General features: G+C 36.4%; 2 protein-coding genes across 3 annotated transcripts; both read left to right on the top strand.

Moving 5' to 3' along the window:
• Positions 1-5,505: 5,505 nt before the first annotated feature.
• Positions 5,506-13,221, top strand: LOC126611682 (uncharacterized). 2 transcript variants are annotated; one of them, XM_050280056.1, is made up of 10 exons: positions 5,506-5,785; positions 7,728-7,853; positions 8,586-8,673; positions 9,589-9,674; positions 9,746-9,961; positions 10,633-10,811; positions 11,922-12,080; positions 12,155-12,235; positions 12,327-12,381; positions 12,733-13,221. In XM_050280056.1, exons 1-10 carry the CDS (start codon positions 5,675-5,677, stop codon positions 12,937-12,939), a joined length of 1,308 nt encoding a protein of 435 aa, XP_050136013.1. In that variant the 5' UTR covers positions 5,506-5,674; the 3' UTR covers positions 12,940-13,221. The 2 variants fall into 2 exon arrangements, with proteins under 2 accessions (XP_050136013.1, XP_050136014.1); XM_050280057.1 differs by lacking the exon at positions 5,506-5,785 and adding an exon at positions 7,606-7,625.
• An 8,956-nt stretch (positions 13,222-22,177) lies between these two features.
• LOC126609865 (transcription initiation factor TFIID subunit 15) lies at positions 22,178-24,578 on the top strand. The gene is made up of 4 exons (XM_050277796.1): positions 22,178-22,330; positions 22,890-23,304; positions 24,124-24,229; positions 24,328-24,578. The coding sequence occupies exons 2-3, from the start codon at positions 22,898-22,900 to the stop codon at positions 24,197-24,199; spliced, it is 483 nt and encodes a 160-aa protein (XP_050133753.1). The 5' UTR covers positions 22,178-22,330; positions 22,890-22,897; the 3' UTR covers positions 24,200-24,229; positions 24,328-24,578.
• Positions 24,579-25,718: the final 1,140 nt, after the last annotated feature.

Below are 25,718 nucleotides of genomic sequence, written 5' to 3' on the forward strand. Positions count from 1 at the left end.
ACAGCATCAAGGCCTATTTGACTTCTCCATCAGTGTTGGTGCCACCTCAAAGGGGAAAACCCTTGAAGCTATATATTTCTGCCTCAGAAAAGTCAATCGGGAGTTTGCTAGCTCAAAATAATGAAGGCGGGAAGGAGCAGGCAGTGTAATACCTCAGTAGAATTCTGACCAAGGTAGAGACAAGGTATTCCCCGGTAGAGAGATTATGCTTGGCTTTATATTTCACTACCAGTAAATTAAGGCATTACATGTTACCTTGTCACGTGCATATCATCGCCAAGACAGATGTGATAAAGTACATGTTGTCAAAGCTAATGCTCACAGGAAGGATTGGGAAATGGATTCTAGCATTATCAGAATTTAGTTTTCAGTACGTACCCCAAAGGGCAGTCAAAGGCCAAGCAATTGCTGACTTTCTGGCCAGCACCAAGAATCTCAAAGTGAGGTAATCAATATCCCAGGAAGCCTGGAGGTTACTAGCATTTGGATCCCGCCAAGAAAAGATATTTCGGGCAAAGAAGACTGAGTCCAGCAAGAGATAAAAAGAGTAGCTGGTCTCTGGATCACTCATTGGAAGTTGTATTTCAATGGATCTCACACTCAGAAGGCTTCAGGAGCGGGGATTGTAATTGTAAACCCTCAGGGAGTTTATCATTATTATTCATTTCTCCTTGACTACCAGGGAAATACTAATAATCGGGCAGAGTATAAGGCCTTAATAATTGGTCTGGAAATCTTGATGGATCTGGGGGCAGTAGAGGTAGAGGTCTTTGGGGATTCATAGTTGGTAATAAACCAGTTAAATAGGGAGTTCAAGTGCAGACATATTACCATGGCGGGGTATTACTTGGCAGCTACGCAGTTATTGAGTTTCTGGGATTCTGAGATATCGGTCAATCATGTTCCTAGGGGATCCAACTTAGCGGCCAACGAGATGGCACAACTAGCCTCAGGAGTGCTAATACAGGAGAGAAAGTATGGGGTAGATGTCGAGGTCCAAATGAGAAACCTTCCTTCCATCTTAGAAAGGGGATTCAGTCTAGATATAATGGTGCTAGAAGCCGAGATAGAAGATTGGAGGTCACCTATCATTCATCATTTGAAGGACCCCTCTTCGCCTACAAGCAAGAAGGATAGACAACAAGCAACCAAGTATGTCTTATGGGCGAAGAACTTGCTAAGAAAAACTCCAGATGGGTTACTGTTGAAATGCTTGGGCCAAGAAGAATCCATGAGGGTGATGGCCGAAGTACATGAAGGAGTATGTGGAGCACATCAGGCTGGAACGAAGATGAGATGGTTGCTTAGGAGGTATGGTTATTTCTGGCCCGACATGGAAAAAGATTGTAAGTCTTATGCCCGAGGTTGTGAAGAATGTCAAAGACACGGACCTCTACAACATGTGCCCTCGGTACCTTTAAATCCAGTGGTCAAGCCTTGGCCCTTCAGAGGATGGGCGATGGACTTCATCCGGCAAATCTATCCAGCTTCTAGTAAAGGGCATACCTTCATAATTGTGGCAACAGATTATTTCACCAAGTGGGTGGAAGCATCATCAGTAAAATCCATAACTTCAGCCACAGTCAAGAATTTTATCGAGACCAAGATTCTGCACAGATATGGGGTGCCCGAAACTATAGTGACGGATCGTGGACCATCTTTTATTTCAAAAGAAATTGAGGAGTTCGCAAGTAAGTACAAAATAAAGATGATCCAGTCCAGTTCGTATTACCCTCAATCAAATGGCCAGGCAGAAGCCAGCAACAAGATCCTGGTCAACATTATCAAGAGAATGGTGATTGATAGTCCAGAAAAGTGGCATGAAAATCTGGGGAACACTTTGTGGGCATACAGAACTTCTAAGAGGGCAGGAACAGGGACAACTCCTTATGTTTTAACTTTCGGGCAAGATGCAGTGCTCCCCGTGGAAATCAATGTAAGTTCTTTAAGAATTCAAAATCAATTTGGGTTGCATAGTGAAGAGTACATCGAAGCCATGTGTCAAGGAATTGAAGACTTGGATGTAGCCCGAATTGAAGCTTTGAACCAAATTCAAGAAGGAAAGCGAGTCGTTGCCCGAGCTTATAACAAAAAGGTGAAGATAAAGTCTTTCAAGGAAGAGGATTTAGTATGGAAGACGGTCCTCCCTCTAGGAGCTCAGCTCAGGGGCTTTGGAAAATGGAGCCCGACATGGGAAGGTCATTTCATTATTAGTCGCGTTTTGGATAGAGGGGGATACTACTTGGCGGACCTTGAGGGAAACAGGCATAAACATCCCATTAATGTTAAATTCTTAAAGAAATATTGTCCTACGTTGTGGGATGTCAGAGATTGTTATATTGAAGAGGATGCAAGGTAAAGCAAACTTCGGGATATCAACGTGCAGTGTATATTTATCAATCATTCAAGAAGATGGAAAGACAAGAGTTGCTGAGATAATGTATATTTCATTTCGACAAATTGATGAAATTTACAAAAGATTCAAAGCCGACGTATTACAATCAATTCTCCTTCTGGATGCAATGGTATCTTCAGCTGATTTTCCGATGTCCTCATGGATGGAACCCGATCAGGTGATCGGGTTGTGCGGCCAACATGAGCCTGGTAGAGGATCCTCAGACAGGACCATCACCATAAGTGATGGTGAAGCCCGACTTATCACCGCAACAAGCAGGAAGACAAGCCTTCGAGAGGAAACCGCCTGACCAGGGGTGTTGGAGATAGCGGGGTGTTCGACCAAAGGTGTTGGAGATAGCAGTCCTTTGATGAAAGCCATTTTTCTCACGAAAAGGGAGTTTTAGGAAACCCCACTCAAAGCCGGAGGAACCCATTTCTTAGTTTCTGAACGCTCGAGGAAGATGGAAGAGAAGACTGAAGAGGATTTAGTGGCTTGACAGAAGAAATTCCGAACCAGAATTTATAGAGCCCCCAGAGGATAGTTCAAAGGTCGCAAGGAGAGCAAGGGGCACAGGGTTGCCTTCATCCTGTCTAGAAAACACAAAGTTCCAAAAGATTGATATACACGCATGCGGATATTCAATCAATGATGGCGCTTGGGATTCCAACCTTAACATTAATTGAAGGGGGCACTGTTTGGATCAAAACTTGAACTTTGGGCTTAAGAAAGGAGCTGGCCCGAAAGGAGGCCCGAAGGGAAAGTCGGCCGAAGCCCAGTCAAAGCCCAGAAAGCAGAAAGGGCATTTTCTGACTTGGTGCAGCTCATGAAGACCACTTGCTTACCTACCCAAAGGCCAAGTGGTATAGACTGACCAGCTACACAGCCCATAAAGTACTTTATGATGGCAGTACATGTAAAATAGCTGATGAGTCATCACCCTTCAAACCGCATTCGTGCAAAGGTTGCTGCTACAGGAGACCAAGCCGAGTTGTCTATATAAGAAGAAAGAGAAACCAGGAATAAAGACACTCAATCAAACAAACAAATGCAAGCACAAACTCTGCTCAAAGCCAGATTAGCCTTCAAAACGAAGCTGTAGTCAGCCCAAGCATTCATCCCTCTCGGGACAAGCCTTCATCCCTCGAGGGATAAACCTTAACTCAAACCCTTGTAATAGCTCTGCTACCTTGTACAACCTTGCTGTAGTATCGATTCATCTTTTGTAAATCTCTCTCCCTCCCTGAAGCTTTCATACCCTTGATAAACCACAAAGATAGGAACCTGCAAGACGACCAGGCTTGCCCGACAAGGTTAAACCTTACCCGACCTTCTTTGTTTTTTGTCTTTTCATTCATTAGCCTAGCAATATGTTGTATACTTCCAGTTATATTCAAGTTATTTCTAGCAAGATGACTATTAAAAGGCTTTCTCAGTACTCGGATCCGATTTGAATATATCTTCAGTGTTCAAACCAGATCCAAGTCCTAAGCCCTCGGGCATGTAAATCTGATTAGTTAAAAGTCTTTGGCCTCAAGGCATAAAAAAGAACCTTATGTGGACTTAACCCATCCACGACAATCCTTGATAAACGAGAAGTCCGAAGTTACTTGGGGCGTAAGTAATCGACCTACCTCTTAGTCTTATTTCTATTACATTATGATTATCATAGAACGCTTAAGCATGGGAAGGATTCAGATAGGAAGCCTCAAGGCCTACACCTAAGGCCCCACGAAGGCACCTATTTGGATTCATTCCGTTCTGCGGTCTAGAACGTTTGAGTATAAGAACGAACTCTAATGGGAAGCCTCAATGCCTACATCTAAGGCCCCATAAAGGCACCTATTTGGGTTCATTCTACCTCTCGAACTCGGGTAATCAGAAGTATAATAGTTATAAGACTCATGCATTCACAAGAACAAATATGATGTGTTCGAGCACTGGTTTAGTTATTGATAGGAAGCCTCAAGGCCTACACCTAAGGCCCCACAAAGGCACCTATTATAACTAACACGGTTTCTCGGGTATATACATATACAACCAAAACTTGACATCCATTTCACATCTGCCATACTAAAGATGGCAGTGGCACGCCTGAGCACTTAAAAGTTAACCTTGATTGTGAGCCTTAAGGCCTACACCTAAGGCCCCACAAAGGCACCTCTCAAAGTTAACTCTGTCCTTCTCTTTCAGCCTTGCTCGACGAGTCTTGCCCGAAGAGTCTTGCCCGACGAGACTTGCCCGACAAAGCCCGACAATGAAGCAAAAGCCCGACAGCAGCCCTCAACCGGCGCCAACCTCCCGGGGAGCTGTGTGCTCGTCGGCCAGGAAACATCCCCGACGGAAATTCCTGACGCGAACACACTAATTTCCCGGGATTCGAGGCATCTGAGATATTCAAATATGTGAGAAATTTTATCCTTCCAAAAATTCCAAAAATAAATCAACCAGTCCATGGAAGCTTGATTTTCAGATATTTCGATTGCTGAACACTTTTTTCAGACCATCAACCAACATTTCTTCCCACACATACTTATCGCCGCTTGAAGAAAGATGAGCATCCAATATTTTTTTAGCAGATAAAATTTCACCTCCATAATATAGAACACAGCTAGCTATACTAATCGAAGAAATAGTATTGCCTAAAAGTCCTAATAACTGAAGATAATCTGAAAGCTAACCTTGAAAAGCAAAGCATCGGGAGAGACCAACAGTTATGGATCCAATAGACAGTACACTAGTTTGCATTGATGTCCTCAACTCGGGAGAGACCAACAATTATGGATCCAAGCTATACTAGGTGCAGAAATAGTAATGATACCTGAAAGCTAACCTTGAAAAGCAAAGCACCAGGAGAGACCAACGGTTATGGGTGTAAAAAGAAATCCACATATTGAATTGGGTTTATGGGGGTATATTAGGTAGTAAATTAGAATTTAAAAAGATTAATAGTTTAGTTAAAAATCAAATGGGTGTAAAGAGTAAGATAGAGGTAGAAATAAGTTACATGAATTTAGATAAAATTTTCCAAAAATATTTCCCTCAAATGATTGAATGAGTACCACGATAAACACTCTATAACTTATCGTACATGACCAGCGCCCAAGAAAAAGCCAGAGATCTTCTACTGTTTTAGTAAGAAAGCCCTTTAACGGGGGGAGGCAGATTGTCTGCCCTCGCCCTTCCCATCCCCTTTGCCTTTTTACAGCCTTCTCGCTCTTCTTCTTCTTCTTCCTCTTCCGAGCCTGCAAGTAGAATTTTTAGTGAGAGAGAGAGAGAATGTCTTTGGCGTCTGTGAAAATGTCGGAGGACGTGTGGCTGACGTGCCTCACTCACGCATTGTCCACCGAGACGGAGGAGATCATGGGCCTCCTGCTTGGTGACATTGAGGTTACACTCTCTGCCATTTGCCATCTTCCAATTTGTTCAGCTTCTTCCATTTCTGTTATGCGCATGTTAGGTTTTCTTATTGTCTGCCGAATTCTTCATTTCTTTGGGTGTTGAAAATTGAAATTGCTTCATGGGTTTGACGCTTGGAATGAATTTAGAGCTGGAGTTGTCTGCAAATTTGTGGGTTTTGGGTTGTTTTCTGAAATGGGGTTTCTTCAAATTTTAGTAATTTATTGATTTATTTTTTCGAGGAGTGTGAAATTGGGGTACTGGGAATTGGTAATTGGTAATTTGGGTTATATCAAATCATAGTACTCGTTGCTCTCTTTGTTTCTTTTAACTAGATAAGTTTTCGGTGGTTTCACCCTGACGATTGTGATTCAATGAGTTTTATTCTGGGAACAGAGTACAGAATTTGTGCTGAATGCGATTTGTTTGAGATAGTTACTTGAAATTGGTTTTAAACTACTAGGTTTCTCGGAATTGTTATGTTTGCTTCGAGTGACTGCTATTCATTTGGTTGTTCGTATATTCCCATTCAGCTATCAGCTTGCTAAGTCCAGATAAATTTTGAAATCTCAGTTGCATTATAAAATTAAATGGGAAAGCTTCTTCAAGCCATAGGACTAACATTAGAACATTCATAGAGAAAATAAGGGAAGCTTCAGCCTGATTTTCTACCAAATCAGCAGGCTAACTCATCTATTTCTATCCAAAATACTTCCCAAACCAAAAAAATCATTTAAAGCAAATGTGCACAATTTGAAACAAAAAAAATTCACATTGTTGAGCACTACGCATTAGCTTGTTCAAACTGTGCACATTTGCTTTAAATGATTTTTTTTGGTTTGGGAAGTATTTTGGATAGGATAGCTTAATGGTATGATTTTGTTGTAATGAATATTTTTCAATTGTAAAGTTTCAAGCCAATACATGGATGTCTTGCAATTGAAATGACACTATGAACAAATGTAACCCTTATTTTGGTTGATACAATGATTTTTTGTTGCTCGGAATTTTTTTATTGATTGAATAGTTTATTTTTAAAAATGCCCAAAATTTATGCGTTTGAATTAGAGTTTTCAAAAATAAAATTGAGACTTGTTTAGTGAGTAGGCTAGAGGTAAATAAATGTGTAAAAACTGAAATGTCTAAAATACCCTTAAAATTAATAGTCCATTACAAAAGTGGGTAAAGTGAGACAAAAGAGTTGAAAATGTCAATTTCAAAGGGCAAAGTGAGACAAAACCAATTTCAAGGGGTAAACTGAGACTCAATGGCAATTTCAGGGGGCATTTCAACTAATAAGCCTCTTTTGTTTAGGTTAGTTGAGTCAGTCATCCAGTACAGATTTCACCGCCACCACTGTATCTGGTTGCCGATTGCTAATATTTGATTGACTTCGAGTTCTGATTCAATGGTTCTGTCAATATGTTGCAGTCCACAAGATCTTTGATGCTGTGCGCTCGAAGATCCCTTCCATTGAAATTCTTTTGTAATGCCATTCACTCTGGTCAGACTGAAGGCTTGTGTCTTGTGTTCCATCCTTGGATTCTAGATATGAAGCGTAGGCAGTTTCTGGTTTCATCTGTTATGTTGGTTTTTTGGGTCCTTCAGGTGTGCCAATTTAAGTGGAATGCTCCCAGTATTTGGCCTAATGATCTGTGCGACTTGAAATTTATTTTACTCTGTCTCGAAATACCCTGAAAAATAATTGCATGTTTTACAGTCTACTCCAAATGAGAAGTTCTTATCATTTTTTTTTCTGGTGAATCCAATTCTGAAGGTGATACATAGATGGACACGTCAATGTAGTTGTGATATATAGAACAAATTTCATGTATGTATTTGTCCTCTTTGTCTTGTTTTCCCGTTATATCATAGCTTTATCTATTGTCTTATGGTTATAACATTTCTCTCCCCATGATGGTGGAAATTTCAGAACTCCGTAAATGGCAGTGTGACAGCACTAATTTGGGGAGCATCACCTCAGACACGATCTGATCGGAGGAAGGATCGTGTGGAGACTAATCCTGAGCAGTTGGCTGCTGCATCAGCCCAGGCCGAGATATCCTTTATGTGTTTAAAGTGTTTTTTCATTGTCTTTTTTATATTCATATCTTTTGATATTTGCATACTTACCACATGAAAACAACAAAAAGATCCCTCATATCTCTAAATTAGTTATCATTATGACCACAAAGAGAAAAAATAGCTGCCGTTACCCTCATGATTAAACATTACAGTTGGTGATCTCCAAGTATAAAAGTGCTCTGGTTTAAGGGGAGCACTATAGTCTTTTTACAATAAGCATAATTTTCTTGTTTGGTGAACTTATCCTCAATGAACTTCAGTCCAGTCCCCTAAACTAATGATAAGCTGAAGAAGGAAGATATTCAAAGACATGCTTAACATTTATTACTAGGACTCCTTGACAAGTAACCCTAGCTTCCTTAAACTACATGGTGTAGTCAGTCACCATAAACTGTCGCGTTAGATTTGTGCTGTACTTATTTCATGTATTAGGGTTTTTTGTATCATAGTTTTCACTGTTTTGCTTTAAATGGTGATATAATTTTTTATCCACAAAAAAGTGGGGGCTCAACAGTATCAGGCAATTAGAAAAAACTGTAAGATGCACGAGCTCTTAGAGATATGTGCAGTTGGTTCAACATTTACATCCTTTAGCATTATGGCTATTCATGATTGTTGTGTTCATGGTATTTGCATGTAGCACTTCTTTTTATTATCTTTACTTTTAAGGGTTATTCATGATTTTGTGTACTTAACTCTATACCACAGAATGACACTGTCAACTGGAAGAACAACTAGAGTGATTGGGTGGTACCATTCACATCCTCATATTACAGTTCTCCCATCTCATGTTGGTGAGTGTTATCTGAATACTCAAGCTTTGTGTCATTGTACTCATTAGCACATTCGTTCATGAGGTTGGGCTAACAATAGTAGAGCTTAGTTATAACTTATAAGACAACTTGGGAAAGTATCAAAAGCTACTGAATAATTGAAACCTCAATATGTTCGTGGATAACTAATCACCTTCCTGGGAGTGGTATGAAATATGATGAATCTACACAACCTCTGCCAGATATGTAGGTTCTATTCAATACTTTGAGGTGGCTGGAAATCATGGGTTGGTTTTTGGATCAGGGAAATTTTGCCTGTTTTAACCAAGAGTGCATGCACAGATAGATGGAACATGAAGTTAGAAGCCATGCTGTGATATTGGATCACAGTGTCGTATCAGAGTTTACTTTTTGAATAACTGTAAACCAACAGTTTGAAATTATTCTTTGTAATTTTTTTGGGCCTTGATGTGATATTGTGATTGATGGCATGGTTATAGTCTACCATCAGTGCAGTTGCTTTTTCTGTTGTGTTTCAAGGTGGAAGAAGGTGCAGAGAGAATGATAATGGTCCAAGGGAGAGACATAAGTTGATAGAGGAGACTTTACAAATAAGTAGAGAGATTAAAAGGCTAACCTTGTCCATAATGCAGCAAGCTAATTTTTCTAATAAATCAATAAAGGATTGCCTTCTTCTTTTTGCCATATGGCCACCATTAGATATGTCAAAATATGGTTTGATCTGTGGCTCATGACGTGATACCCATATATATATATATATATGTGTCTGTATATGTCATGCTGTTACTCAACATTAATCTCTTGAATAGTGTTGCACTCTTTCTAATATTTGGATCAGATGTGGTTATTTGTTAGACATGCTATCATAGTCAATTGCTGGAGACCGATATTACAGCTGTGTTCTACTTTGTGCAGACGTGCGGACGCAGGCAATGTATCAACTTCTAGATTCTGGGTTTATTGGGCTCATATTTTCCTGTTTTAGTGAAGATATAAACAAGGTTCACATTATAAATGGTATTTGTAAATGGTATCAACTTCTAGATTCTTTAGTCATACTCGGTATTTTCAGGTTGGGCGAATCCAAGTCATTGCATTTCAGTCCTCAGATGGGAAGCAGCATCACATGTCAAGACCCATATCTTTATCTCCTATACATAAAAGTCCGGTTATAGAAGTTGAATCGTCTTTAAGTACCTCAGAAAATGTACCAGCGAGATCCACCTTAACTAGAGCAGGGAGTCCTGAACAAGACACAGCTGATTCAAGAACTTCTGGAACTATAAAGGTATTATATCTATTTTATTAAAAATGAGAAAAGGAAGGAAAAAAAACATGTTAGTTGATGATGGATGATAGCTGCAGTCTCACCACTTGTTTCACTGAATAAATGCATGATTATAGTTCTTCAAGTATGGACTGTATTGATGTCTTGAAGTGTCATGAATGATGAAACTAGTTTCTGTCCTTTCACATTAAATTTAAAACTTAGGTTTTTTGCAGATACCTGATGGCCTATGCATCTTTGTGGTCATTATTCATTCATATTACCGTGGCACTGGAAATATGAATAATGAGAATAAGTGTCAAAATTCCGTTCAATTTGATTAATAGGTTATTGTTAATAGGAGTGCATTTTGGCCTATAACAGTTAAATTAATTCATATTTCCAGCTATTCTTTCCAACAAACTCAGTGGCCATCTCATATATGAATCGTGGAAGGCATGTGACCCAGTATATTATAGGGCCATGAAGAAAGAAAATAAGTAATGAGTTTAGCTTTTTTCCCTGATTGCTTTTGTTGGTGCCTCAAGTCAAAGAATGTGATAGGAGCTCCATTCAAATGAGCCTTCTCTATTCTACTTGTGATAGTTCTTGTTGCATACTTGCTTGTCTAGAGATCCCGTTTTCATGCCGGTCCATTTTGTACTATCCCTAAATTACTTGATTTTTTTTAGGGTGGGGGAAGGTCCTCAGACCTAGGGCTTCTCTTTGCTAATGCAGATGCAAGTCATCTAGGAAGAGTTGGAGGAAACTACCAGACTGACACATCAAGCAACATCATTGGCGATATAGATCCCATGGATATGTCAGAGAGTATGCAAGAAGCAATGCACCGTTCTAACTTGGATATGAGGTTTGCATGGGTTCTACTTGATACCTGTTATCCTTATTATTGTCGTTGTGTAAAACTGTGTGATTGGTGCTGGGAATGCTTGTGATTTGCCTTTAGTTCAACCAGTGGGCAAATTTCTACTCATGCATTCGCTCCCCTAAATGTTATACCATGACAGAAATTCAGATCTTTTTCCATAAAACTTCCCAAACAAATTCAATTGGAGTAAGATTAAGTCTGTCCTCATTACACAATATAAAGATTCATAATTTTAGTATAATTCCCTAGCATGTTATCAATGTTTTAACAAGAGTATTTAGCTTTGCTAATTGTAGAATAGGTTCCAATAGTAGACATTTTGTCTGGCAGCAGACTTAGCAGCATTGCTATAGCTGCCTAAAATTCATTGAAAAGAACCGAGTAAATTTCCAGAATTTAGCGATTCTCAAGTCTCTGACTTCTTGCTATAAATCCATTGTCTTATCTAAAAACCAATTGACTGGAGGAATGGTCCAGTGTTTTAATTTATTTTGGGTCCCTGCAAGAATAGTGTTGTTCCTCTTTATCCTGATTCTTCCCTATCTCTTCCGATTGTTTACTTGATGAATTGTTTTCTATGTATTCAGCTTACATCTCTCTTCACTCACGCATGAAGAATAAATGACTAGTTCTAGCATCTGCATGTTTTCTTGCATCAATTTGAAGTTGAGATTTCAGTTTGGATATGATAAATGATGTTGTACAAATTTTGGGTGTATTTATGTTGCTTTTATAAAATGCATCGATGGTGATTCATTAAAGCACCATAATCTTCTTCATGTTTATTGGGAGCCGATGGGCTTGTTGTTATCCTAAATGTGAATGGTTTGATTAATAGATATTGGTGTCTCTTGGAGGAGTCATTTAGTTGGCTATGTTCTTTGATTTTAAGATCCATATTTCTGAGCCCCTGATGTCAAAGAAAAGAAAGAACAAGACCATCCACAATTATATATGAACCTCAGCATGCTCCTGGTTACACCGATGCTTAGCCAATTAATGAACAATGTCTAATTCCATTATGCTGTCATAAAAGAGAATTTTGAATTTCTAATCCTTATTTTCTTTCCTTCTTCCTGTTTTTGCTTGCAGTGGTGCCGAGTATGTCAGGAAAGAAGTTCCTCTTCATGTTTTACCGACCTCATCTCTTGTTAAGCTCGATTCACCTTTAATGTCATTCACAGAATTGCAACGAGTACTGTATGAAGAGGAGCAAGCGGCTTATAACCAAGCAATCTTGCAAAATATGAGGTGATACATTGATATTCCTTCACTTTATATTAATCAACCCAGTGTTGATTCTAATGGGCTTTGGTTTTGCTTAGGGATGGGAAAGTGCATCCACTTACTTTCATACACCATACATCAATGTACCAGTCTTCCATGTGCAAATTAATCGAATATTGGTCAGAATTATACTCCCATCTCTGTATTAGCTGTTTATGCCTGGTCTTTATCTTTTTTTTGTACTTTAACTTTGTTTTTAATCCTATGCAGTTTGAGTCCTGCCATAAGTGCACTGCAATGTCGGTTAAGAGAGAATGAAACTCGGGTATAATACCATGCAATTTGTAGATAGTAAGGATGTTTTGTTAATCTCAAAAGTGTTCAAGTTTGATGGAGTTTCAACGGAGTTTGATTGATTTGAAAATTCCATCTTGAGCTTGAGACATTTAATAATTTAAACCTGAGACTTCTATTTCGTGTTACAAACTCATTTACGACTCAAAGTGCATTTCCTTTAACACTGGACATACATGATGACTGACCTAATGGTGCCATCTCTATGGTCCTTGGCCATGCTCAAATTTCAATTTTTTTGGTCTGTAGTTTGTGACATTATGACATAGTTGTCTTTCTCGTGTAAACTATATTTATAAATGAATGGCCTTTGCTGAAACAGTTAGCAGTGCTCACCGATGAAGTGAAGAATTTGGAAACCGAGATGCATAGAACAAGCGAGTCAAACTCAGGATCTCCTCGTCCAGTTTCATCGCCTGTACTCCGTGGAAGTGCTCCGTTGGGGCACAGGGACTTGTTTCATCCAACTGAATCTGTCAGTGCAAGGAGTCTGGCTGGTTCTGGCAGTCGGAGCCGAAAAGGTTCATAATGCAATCTCAGAGAAAATCTTCTGCCGAATGCATACCGTGTAGCATTTGGATTAGCTTGATATGCAGAGTGTGGTTTTGCAAAATATAGTTATGCTAAAACGGATTGCGCCTTATATGCAACGAAATGTGTTGGAAATTGCTGCTGGTGTAGGCGCAAGCTTTTTTTTGTTTTTTTGAAACAATGTTGCACTTTCGAGTAAATAGGGTACAATTATCGTGCAAATTCTACATGTATGCAGATGTAATGAAATTTTTCAATGGAAATCAATTGCCTTTTTTTTTGGGTTTTTGCGATTTAAACAAATTTGTTTGTTGTGATTGTATTGCATGGCGATTAGAGTTGCATTCTTATCACTCATCTTCCAATTCCTCTATGGCACCAAGTTTCTTTTTCTATTTCATCCTTTTATCACAACAAAGTAAAACAATAAGAGCCTCCCTCAAAAGTGAGGCCTGGAGTAGGAGAAATTCTTGTATGCGGATGATTTAATCACATGCCCATCTGATGGCACACAAAACCCTGTTTTTGTTTCACCTACCCCCTTTCCTCGGTTGCATCCCTTGTGTCTGGTGTTCGTATATGTACTTGTCCGATCGCACACATAAAATACCCTACTTTATTTTAGTCTCATCCCCTACCGGTCATACCCCTTTGTGTCTGGTGCCTAATATGTGTGTGTTCGGACTGAACAATTTTGTCCTAGCGTAGGACTTGGGTTTTGCTTTATAAGGTCCTTGTTTTCCTTTTCTAAATTGTGAATTTCCTTTCGAATACTTGTTTGTATTGTTTTATATATTAGTATAAGATAATAATGACTTCAAAACTATAGTTTATAATTAAATAAGGCGTAGAAACACCTAAAAATGACAATTTTATATAAATGTCGTAAATTACTGATTTAGCAATTAAATTTCTTATTCAGATTTATGTTGTCCTCAGATGGAGTTATTAGCTAGTTATAAGGCGGGAGATGCAATTACTATATCTGAATCCATCAGATTTAAAAGGTGCAGATTCCCACACTTTTTCATGTCTATGAGGATATTGGCGTTCCTACTTAAAATTGCACATGAAGTGGGATTTCTAGATTTCTTATGCCAATGCTGTAGTAAATGTTAATCCGTCAACTGAATAGTAAAAACGATTATGATGTACGATTTGGTTATCTTTGTATTTGTTTCATTGGGGTGTTGTAATTTCCTCTTCTCTTTGTATTTTTTAGCCTACATCTAAGTTGAATATGTGATTAGAGAAATGCTAAGGAGGCTATTAAAGTGAGACTATCTATGAACTCTCTATGAACTTTCTTCTACCTCATACTTTTAACACAATATTTTATATGTTGGCACGAGAATTGTGCCAAAAACATGTGGCGGTAGAGAGTCCATGGATAGTCATACTTTTGAGCGAGTTTCCTTAGCGTTTCTCATGTGATTAATAGGTATTGGGTTGCCATTTTAAGGTTTAATTTCATTTTAGGTCTAACAAATAACAACTTTAGCTGTTCTCAAAACCTTGGATTAGCTCGATACATATGACTAACTATACAATTTTCAATGTTAATACAAAGGATTTTAAAGAGGTTTGGTTGTTCGTTGAGCATTTTCTTTTGGTAAACATATCTTGAACATTTGCTATATAATTTAAAAAATTAGTGCTAAGTAAGAATTGCAGCAAAAAGAAAAAGTAAGGTATGAGGAAGAAATCAACAAATACACTCTGAGGCTGAGTAATAATATGAATAAGTTAGTCGTAGTCATTCATGCATGGAAGCGATTCCCGAGGAGAGAATCGAATCGAGCATCAGCTGCCCACTTCTCTTTGCTCTTCTTTACAGTTTGCCTCCCTTCCCCTTTACCCTTCTCCAAGAGAATGGAGGCCAGATCTCTCCCTATGTGCATGTTCTTTTGAGAGAGAGAGAGAGAGAGGCATGCATATTGGATTAGCAGCCGCAGCAAAGAAAAAAGAAAAAGAAAAAAAAAAGATGGTCAAAATTAATGAACACCTCGAAGACTCGTTATTCCATCATCAGCTTCAACTTCCTTTATTGAAACTCACCATTTGCTTCTTTTTCTGTTTTTGGTTTTATCATTTTTCCCCTTTTCAGTTTCACTCTTCAAGATACTATTCCCATCCATATAATCAAAGGAAAAAAAAAAAAAAAATTAGAGGCCAAGGTGAAAAATTGTTATTGATATGTGTATGAAACTACCTCAAGAATTAATCATATTCATTAACAGTTTATAATTATATTGATATATATATATATATATATATATATATATATATATATATATATGCATACTTGGACGACTACTTAGGATTCACTATGAGGATTCATGCCATATACGAGAACTTCTATTGTCGTAAAATTTCCAATTAAAGCATGTTTACTCATAAGGTATACAAAACTCTTGACTCTAAGTTCAATGCCTTGTCTAAAATATGCATGTGAGAATCACATCACTTTTTAACTTTTTCATGCGTTTACTAACATATATGGAATCGAAAAAAAAAAATGAAGTTTCCCCTTGAAATCTTTTATCAAATATGTAAAAATCATGAATCATATCAACTAATTCCGATTCCTTTTTTTTCTTCACCTAATTATAAGTTTTCTGATTTTTTTTATCCCACTTCTACTAAGTAAACATGCCTTACATACATCAGTAGTTTGTGTGCTCTTTTTGATGTTACAATGGGTGTTGATTTCTTGCCACATTTGGAACGTTAGGTATTCGTATTATTTTTTTTTTTTGTCCAAAGAAAGTTAGGTATTGTTTAACTCCACTTGATTTGTCTGTAAGTAATTATGAAACTTAATATAGGAATAAAGGAATATTCAAATTTGTAAAGCAAGAGCAATTTTTCCACTAAATTGACACATCTGCTGATTCTTAAAGTAAAATTGAAAGAGACTAGACCCCCTGGGCCTTGTTGGATACAGTTAAGATAAATAGTGGCCCTGCTTAAGACCTTTATGTTTAGGGAATATCTACATCATCGTAGGAGATGCTAATTACGATCCCGCAATATCCATTTACATTCAGCCATCTGTGAGTGTCAACTTTTTTTTTTAGCTGTTCATATGTACGGAAATGTTCTCTTGTTAGTTAAATAATTAACTTGATTATCACTTTTAAATTTGATATCAAAGATTGAATAAACATAAAAAAATATCTCTTTATTCTCCACGTTTGATATCAAATGCAAATGTTGATAATCATAAATCTTTAATCATCAAGTGATAAAAAAAAATGAAACTTGTGATGACATTCAAGTGGAGCTCCCATGTTAATGAACTAAAGAGTCCCAATTAATGCCATGGTCAAAGGGACTTTCTACGTTAATTGGTTGCTTGATTGGTAGATTTGTTTTGCTAAATGACTACAGAATCTGCGTTTTCTTTTTGTGGGTCTTGAATTGTTGGAGCTAGCATGCTATGCCTACAAGCCTGAGTAAAATTGTCCCCTTCAGTCAACCTATCACTATTATAATATTAGCTTTAAGTGTCAGATGATGGTGACGGTTTAATAAGTCATTATGTCGGATAAAAGATATCTGACACACCATTCAGTTAGTGTCGAATAACAATGAAATACTGTCGGTTATATCCAACATAAATTCATGGCTGATATTTAGTGTCGGATAACAATGCAATACTGTCGGTTATAACCGCCAATATTTTTGAATTCTTTTTTTAAAATATTTTTAACATATTTCAGCGGTTTTTAAAATGTTTTTAATAGTGGCGGTTATAACCGACAGAAATTGACTATTTTATTATTTTAGATTCTGACGATTATTATTTTAGTATTACGACGGTTATAACCAATAGAAATTGATTATTTTATTATTTTAAAATGTTATATTGATTAATCCCTTAGTGTACTATTAAGTACATTCAATAGTTTGGTAGGTATCCATTTATTATGATGTTTAATCCTTCATTGTACTATGAAGTACATTTAATACATTAAGCTTGCTTTGAGTTTGGTGCATTTAACTCAAATTTCAATTATATATTATCTTTGTCACCCATTTAGCTCACACAAAGTTTTGTGTTGTTTGTATTGTGTGCTTTTTTACTTAATTATGTACCATAATATTTGCTTTAACTTGGGCTACACATTTAACCAAGACTAGCTTTTGTAATGTTTTGTTTGTGAATTAATGAATTGTGATTTGGTTCAAAGAGGACTTACATGGCACAAGTATACTTTAAGGGTGGCATCACGTAGCAATGAAATAAAGATTTGTGTAACCTTTTGCCCACATATTCTTCTTTAATTGGCACAGGTCGCCATGGTGTACCTATGCCATTCCCCTAGTTCAAACACTTTTTTCTTAGTTTAGCGGATGTGTCCTACTATTAAACATTGTAGTATGCCACTACTATAATATTAGTTTTATGTGTCGGATGATGGTGATGGTTTAATAAACCATTATGTCGGATAAAAGATATCCGACACATCATTCGATTAGTGTCGGATAACAATGAAATCATGTCGATTATATCCAACATAAATTTCTGGTGGATAGTTAGTATGGCCACCAGAATAATCTCTAAATGTTTTTTTTTCACTCATGGTCTCATTACCTAATCTCTAATTTATTTTTTTTTGCGATTTTTTACACATGCTATATCGGAGTATATACATCCATATTTGACGGTTAGATCGTTGAAACTAGTTTCGTAGAATGCATATCCTATCAAATTGATAGATTTAACAAACACTTAAGAGTTAATGTTATACTTCCATTAAGTATAAAATAAGATTTATCCACTGGTGTAAAGATTTTAAATTGAAGATTGAATTCATTCATTGCATTCTTATAGGGTCGAGGAGTGTAGCTGTAAAAAATCATCAAAATTAGAGTTAAAATAACCGTTAAATTGTGATTTTTTGTTGATAACCATGGAAAACTTTTGTTCCATTACCTAATTTCTGAATGTTTGTTTTTTGCGATTTTTACGTATGCGATCTCGAGTGTGTGCAAACAAGTTTGACAGTTGGATCATTGAAAAATGTTTCGTAGAATGCGTATTGCATCAAAACGGCAGATTAAACAAACACTAAGAGTTAATGTTATACTTCCCCATCAAGTATAAAATAAGATTTTGTGGTATCCACTAGTGTAAATATTTTAAATTGAAGATTGAATTCGTTCAATGCATTCTTATAGGGTTGAGGAGTGTAACTGTAAAAAAAAACATTAAAATCGGAGCTAAAATAACCGTTAAATTGTGATTTTTTTGTTTATAACAGTCGAAAACTTTTGTTCCGTTACGTAATCTCTGAATGTTTGTTTTTTACAATTTTTTATGTATGCAATCTCAGAGTGTGTACAAATAAGTTTGACGGTTGGATTGTTGAAAAAAGTTTCGTAAAATGCATATCGCGTCAAAACGGTAGATTAAACAAACACTTAAGCTTATACTTCCATTAAGTATAAAATAAGATTTTGTGGTATCCACTAGTGTAAATATTTTAAATTGAAGATCGAAATCATTCATTGCATTCTTATAAGGTCGAGGAGTGTAACTGTAAAAAAATCATCAAAACCGAAGCTAAAATAACTGTTAAATTGTGATTTTTCGTTTATAACCGTCGAAAACTTTTGTTCCGTTACCTAATCTCTAAATGTTTTTTTTGTGATTTTTTACGTATGCGATCTTGTAGTATTTACAAACAAGTTTGATGATTAGATCATTGAAACTAGTTTCGTAGAATGCATATCTCCATTAAATTTGCCTCAATTTTGAAGTGGGAAAAGTAATTTGTGCTAAATTTTTATTTATGTTTTTCAAGTATTGATTAGACAATATTTAGTTTGTGTGATGACATTTTCATTGTACAATTATCTTTTTGTTTCTTTATTGCATATTTTACATGAGTTATTATCTATTAAACCAAGCAATTATTTATTTAATTTTTAAAAATGTATTCTATTTAAATACATATTATTTATTTATTTATTAAACCAAACAATTATTATTTTATTTTTTTAAATTGTAACAAATTTTTTTTGGGAGGAAAATTTGGGGGGATTTTTGCCGTCATTTTTTTTGTCGGTTATAACCGACAGTAATGCAAATTTTCTGTCGGTTTATATTTTAAAAAATGTTTCTATCGGTTTTAACCGACAGTAATGAAAATTTTCCAAATTTTCCAAAATAAAACCCTCCATCTCTTCCTTCTATTGGAGCCTTCTCCCTTCCCCCTTCCTTCCCCCTTTTCCCCTCTCCTCATTTCCTTCTCCTTCTCTTATCTCCTCATTTCCTTCTCCTTTTCTCCTCCCCTCCATCTCTTCCTTGCACTGTTTTTTTTGCTAACAAATTTTCGTGAGCCTCAGTTATTTTTAGGGTTTCCATTTCACCGAATCCTTCAGATCTTCGCCTCCTCCTTACCAATTTCGTCCCAATTTTTGAAATTTCATGTACAATTAAGGTTCCATTGTTCGCCTTCGGTTCTTGTAACATCCCACATTGTCCAGGGGAGTGATCCTTAAATGTATATTCTCATCCCTACCTAGCACAAGGCTTTTTGGGAGCTTATTGGCTTCGAGTTCCGTCGGAACTCGGAAGTTAAGCGAGAAGGTGGTTAGAGCACTTTCAGGATGGGTGACCCACTGGGAAGTTGCTCGTGAGTTCCTAAAAACAAAACCGTGAGGGAATGGTAAGCCCAAAGCGGACAATATCGTGCTACGGTAGTGGAGTGGGCTCGGGAAGTGATCCGCCCCGGGCCGGGATGTGATAGTTCTCAATTCTATGGAATTTTAATTCAATTTTTTGTGTTTTGTGTAATTTTGATCTTTTTTGTGGTTTCTATTGGCGTTTTCAGGTGTTGATATAGAGATTTAAAGGGGGAATTTTGAAGGAGATTGTATATTCGGTATTAGATTATACAAAAAAAAAAAAAATCAATAGTAAGTTTGTTTCCCTAATCTCGGTTATTATTTTGGTGTTTGATTTGATTATACAAAACAAAAATTTGACTTTTAATCCGAGCATTGATGCGTAGAAAAATGCTACTTCGTACTACTAGATCAGAATTAAAGTTGGGAATTGTAGAGAGTTTGATGGAGATGGGAGCTTTGAACAAATGAAGGAGAGTGAACTTACAATGCAGAAGAGAGTGAAGAAAAGGGAGAGGCTGTTGGTGGCCACTGCTTCTTTGTTTTCTCTCTTCTTTCTCTTCTTTTTGTGTGTGCGTGGGTGGATATTTACAGAATGTGGAAGAATGAATTGGAAGGGGAAAGGTGGGTGAGAATATGGAAGAGGAAGGAAAAGGTCATTGGAGGAAAAGGAACAAGAGGAAGATGGTAAGTTGATAACTGCGTTGTGCTGGAAGAAAGGTAGCAACTGTCTTTCTCCTCTCACGATTTGGCTCAACTTGAAAGGGAAATAAATGATTCAGAAAGTGGTTTATATTTTTTTTATTAATAATATATTTTATGTCGCTTTTATCTGACAAGAATGCTTTTATTTATTCATTATTAATAAATTTTTTGTCGGTTATATCCAACACAAGTTCTGTCGGTTTTAGCTGACAAAGAATGCTTTTATTTATTCATTATTAATCTATTTTTTGTCGGTTATATCCGACATAATTTCTGTCAGTTTTAGAGTATTTTCTGTCAGCAAATTAATTTCCTGACACTGGCAGTTCTGTCGCTTATTATATCCACCATTGCATCCATTTTTTGTCAGATTTTACTTAAAATCCGACAGTAATATACATTTCTCGTCGATTATCATAACGACACTAATAAATGGTTTCTTAGTAGTGTAATTAGTTCAACACATTTTTAAAGATGGCGGGCTACCTAGCTAACTATCATCGGTTGTGTGAAAACTTGTGACTTTTAATTTGCTGGCTTCATTTTTCATTAACATACGCTTGTTTTTCAAGATGATATACCTATGTGAGGATATGATCGTGTTGATATGTCGTATCTTAGTAAATTGGAAGTAACAATTAAGGGCATATTTGGAAGCATATTTAAAATAACTGAAAACGCTTTTGATGAAAGTGTTTTGAAACCAATTTTTAATAAAATACAAGTGAATCATGAAAAAGTAATTGAAGTGTTTCCTGCAAGAAGCACGTACTATTTCTCCTAAATGCACTTCAAGTGTTTTTGAAACTCAAAAACATTTTTTTACTAAAAGCGTTTTTAGTAATTTTAAAAGTAATTTCAAATGATGAGCCCTATAAGATTCTTTCACAATAAGTATTCAAATTCACACAGATTTGGAGCAGCTCATGACATTGCATGTTCTCATAACTTCCAATTGAATTAACACCAACCTTTCAGTTATATTATTAATCCTAACTTTCATATATAGATATCACTTTTCCAAGTCTTTATAACGAGTTAAAATAAACTCATATATGCAAGTTCACATCATTTTTATACTACCTATCTTTATTGTTAAAACTCCATTAACATTGGTGTCTGAATTTGACCAATTGTGGAACATTGGTCTTTCAAACAAACTTCGTGAGATTTTTCACTAAATTTAAGCACGTGAGCTTAAGGGTAAATTAGAGAACTGCACAAGTGCTTATTTTACATACATGCATGTCCCGTGGCGAATTCTAAGATTAGAATCAAAGTTCAAGTTTTTTTTTTTTTTTTTTAAATAGTAACACGAAGCGCGTAAAAAAAAAAAAAAAAATCAGTTTGTTCACTGAGGTATCGCTTAACACTTAACAAGCTTGTTGTCATCAACATAACCAAGCTGCTCACATGTCAACACAAATTGATAATATGCTGAAGCAATCTGATGAGTGCTATTGAGAGAAATTGAGGAGTGTTGTCAATGCAACATACAAGAGGCATTTTGACAAACACTTTGTGGGCACAAAAAGAATCGGTACCAAAAATTCTAAAGGTCATTGATAGACCTTCACATGTATATTTTTAGACTCCGAATAATCCTGAGACCATCTAAATCCCAATATGCATTGGCCCGCGTTGTGCATGTCACAAGCTTACTTTGACAGAATTTCTCACGAAAAGTATTTCCATTTGATAATTGATACTTGATAGTGTGTATATGCATGCATTATTTCTCACGTTAAAAAACCCTAAAAGGAACGCCAGTAACCAAAGCATTCAAAATTCAAAATATCCTCTCTTTGGAATCATGGGTTATCGAGTTTTCATCCTCTTTTCCTTCCTTTAGATATTTCTCTGATTCCATTTATCAAGGTTGCTAATTGAAAAATACGAAAAAGTGGTACACGGCCCTCCATTTATTCCCTTTTTCTGTGGCTAAACTTGTATATAAGCACACTCCCTGCATGGCTCATTACTTCACCATTCCATAGTTTGCCTCCAAAATATCCGATAGTGAAGAACATTTCATTTTTCTTAAGGTTACTTCTCTTCTAGTTTTTCTCCTCTCTTTCTTCTTTATCTTTTACGTATGCATTTCCCTTCATGGCACCTTCATATGAATGCTAGCTCTCTAGTTCCCTTTCACCTATCTAGCTTAGGGTATAAACCCCTACACAAGCTATCTATAACTTCTGAATCATTTAATTTTCTTGGCTTTTGATTTTTCAGTTTTCATTTAGGAAGTGATTTCCACACTATCTTTTTTCATGCACGCTCTTGTTTATTTCTGATCTTTGAATTGAATCAAAGTATAAAAACAAGTAGGAATGTGCAGAAAGACAAAAAAAGAGTGCAAAAATCATTTTCCTTAATTTATACATTTTCAATAATTACGTGAAGTTTAGAGCATGCACTTTAGTATGAGTAGTTCACTTTTGATACTCTTTCACCCTATCCACTCTTATCATTGGGCTAACCTAGCTTGTCTGAAATTAGTTTCATATAACCTAGGGAGAACATTTTTTAGTTCATATTTTATAAATATGTCGGAACTGCAGGTCATCCACGCACTAATACATTTTGTTTAAATTAATGCAGATCAAAAGATGAGCCGACCAGGAGACTGGAACTGCAGGTCATGCCACCACCTCAACTTCCAGAGGCGTGACTCATGCCAACGTTGTGGAGATGCCAAGTCCGGCGTAGATTTCGGGGGCTTCGGCGGAAGAGGAGGAGGATCCTCGTTTGGGTTCATGACTACCGGCTCAGATGTTCGGCCTGGTGACTGGTACTGCGCTGCTGGCAACTGTGGAGCCCACAATTTTGCAAGCCGTTCCAGCTGCTTCAAATGTGGGGCTTTCAAGGATGATTCTGCCATTAGCGGCGGTGGTGGCTTTGACTCTGACCTGCCACGCTCCCGGGGTTTCGGGTTAGGACTTGGCGGTGGTGGCGGAGGAGGCGGAGCAGGTGGTGGTCGACCTGGATGGAAATCTGGAGATTGGATTTGTACCAGGTGATACAATTAGTTAATAGTATAATATAATTCCGTTCGTTTATTTGTTATATTCAATAACAAAAATTGGTCTTTGTTAGGTCGATTTTTTTCTTTTGTGTTGGGCACGGTTCATTGTCAAGATATATATAAATATTCAGGTAGTTTAGGTGATCATATCCATAAAACAAAGTAAGATTATTTGTTATCAAAATGGTTGATTGGTTTGATACGTATAGATAACTAAACGATTTTCAAATTGAATGATTTTTTGCATAAATAATTTTTCAATGATGGTGGGACGATAAAAATACGTCAATCATAAATAAAGATTAGTAAATTTCTCTCTCAAATAACACGAGCATTGTCCTTACTTACTGCAAATCTGACCAGAAAAGCACTTGGCGAAAATATTCCTCCTTCCTTGACTGCTTTTTAAAGTTAGATACATTAGGAATCTATCCCTCCTTGCCTAACTTAACGACCAAGCATTCATTAAGGCTTCACACACACCCGAAGTTAAGAGTTTAAGTTTTGTTGCAAGTGGATATGTTCTCTCTTATTGTATCCTGGTTCAAATTTCAAACCCTCGTCTTTTCTTTAATACAACATAAAATTGTAATATTGTTTTCTAATGCGATGGGTTTGTCGCTCAATTAAAAATTATAAATAAGTCCGTGGTAATTCAAAACTGAAATTGGCACAATAGTAAATTAACAAATGAGTTCAATTTTCGCGATTCACATCTAATTATTAATCAGTATATGTATTTGGGGTTTACTAAAATTTAAATATTTAATTAACTGCTGATTTTATTTATATTTATTTATTTGGACACAGGTTGGGGTGCAACGAGCACAACTTTGCTAGCAGAATGGAATGCTTTAGATGCAATGCCCCAAGAGACTCATACTAGCCTAGCTACACATGTCTTATGCAATTTTGGGTAAGGTTTAATTTACGCTGTCATTGATACTTCACAATTAACAGTAATTATCATTTATAACTTAATTAATTCGTGATGTTAATTATGTGTTTTTGCAGGCATATTTTCTAATGAGCAAGAGAGATGATATATGATTGTCATTGTTTCTGAGTTTCTAGCTAGTTCTAGGGTTTTACATATATGCCTAGCATTCTGTTATCTAGGGTTTCCCACAAAATTATATCAATGTAATTTTGGTGCTTCTCTTTGATTGCTGTCATTTGTTTTAAATGTTTATTTAAACTCTTGTACTGTTCCTGGTTTCTGAAATGAATGAATGAATGATATGATTCCTTGTTCTTTTTCTTAACTAGAATCGATGCGCACAAACTTCATTTAGGATGCTTTCTCTCCAATCAATACTGCGATATATGAATAAGGCTGCTTTCAGCCTTTCATGAAGTACTTTAGGAACTCTTGATTTTCAAATTAGATAACTAAGCAAAAAGAAAAAAATGGTCACATATATATGAGTAGTTTCACTTTTAAAAGGAGCTTGAGGCAACAGTGATGAATTCCACTAAACATTCATGATATCCCAAAGAATTAAAGTAACCATGTATTGATAACTGATAAGTACGATAGAAGGAACGAATATTGCTTTGAACTGAAACTAAAAGGTGCAATGTCAAGTTACATTCACTGAAGCCATATTATTTTAGTATTTGTTAACCGTGCATATTCTTATTTGGAAGTTAAAACGGGATGTAAATGTTTTATTAAGTACATAATTATAATTCATGAGATTTGAATTCAAGAGTTTTAACAAAATGTACCAAATATTAATGAATGAAAACCATAGTTAGAGTATCAATTAACAAGGGGGTCGTAGATAAAATGCATACGAATTCAAAGTTTGGATAATGTGAATAACTATTTAATTTAATTCTGCTTACACTTTAGCTTAAATGGTCACATTGGATTCCCATATCATTGACCTGATGCATGTGTATCTTTCAAAAGTATATGTATATGGTGGATTAAAAGTGGATTAATATATACATTCATGCTCCGGACACTATCCATGCTTAAAGCAGCAAGATTCTTGTCTTCCCTTTAGGTTAAGCTTTATGTTACTTCAAAATGTTTACTACTTTAGCTAGTCAAGTCTCAATCTAGCTAAGTTTTAATTTGTTGCTAACTGTTTACTAACTTGTAGTTAATTGCATGCAGTAGAGAGTAATTAAAGCATTCTATGATCTCTTCAAATGTAGAAGAGACCTAAGTGCATTTGGCGGCCCAATCGTTGTGTATTACTTGGGTGTTGAGTACTTAATTCGTTTGTTGTTGGGGCTCAAAAATGTCACACACTAATCCAACCAAGTCTCAAGGCCCAATTGCCATGCAAAGCCTACATTCAAGCCCAAATACATGCCAAGGCGTGGGATCGATGAGGAATATATTTACAAACATGGCATGTCACGATGATTAAGCCAAATATTCACGTCAT

This window comes from Malus sylvestris, chromosome 17, assembly GCF_916048215.2.
Source record: "Malus sylvestris chromosome 17, drMalSylv7.2, whole genome shotgun sequence".
NCBI classification, from domain to species: domain Eukaryota; kingdom Viridiplantae; phylum Streptophyta; class Magnoliopsida; order Rosales; family Rosaceae; genus Malus; species Malus sylvestris.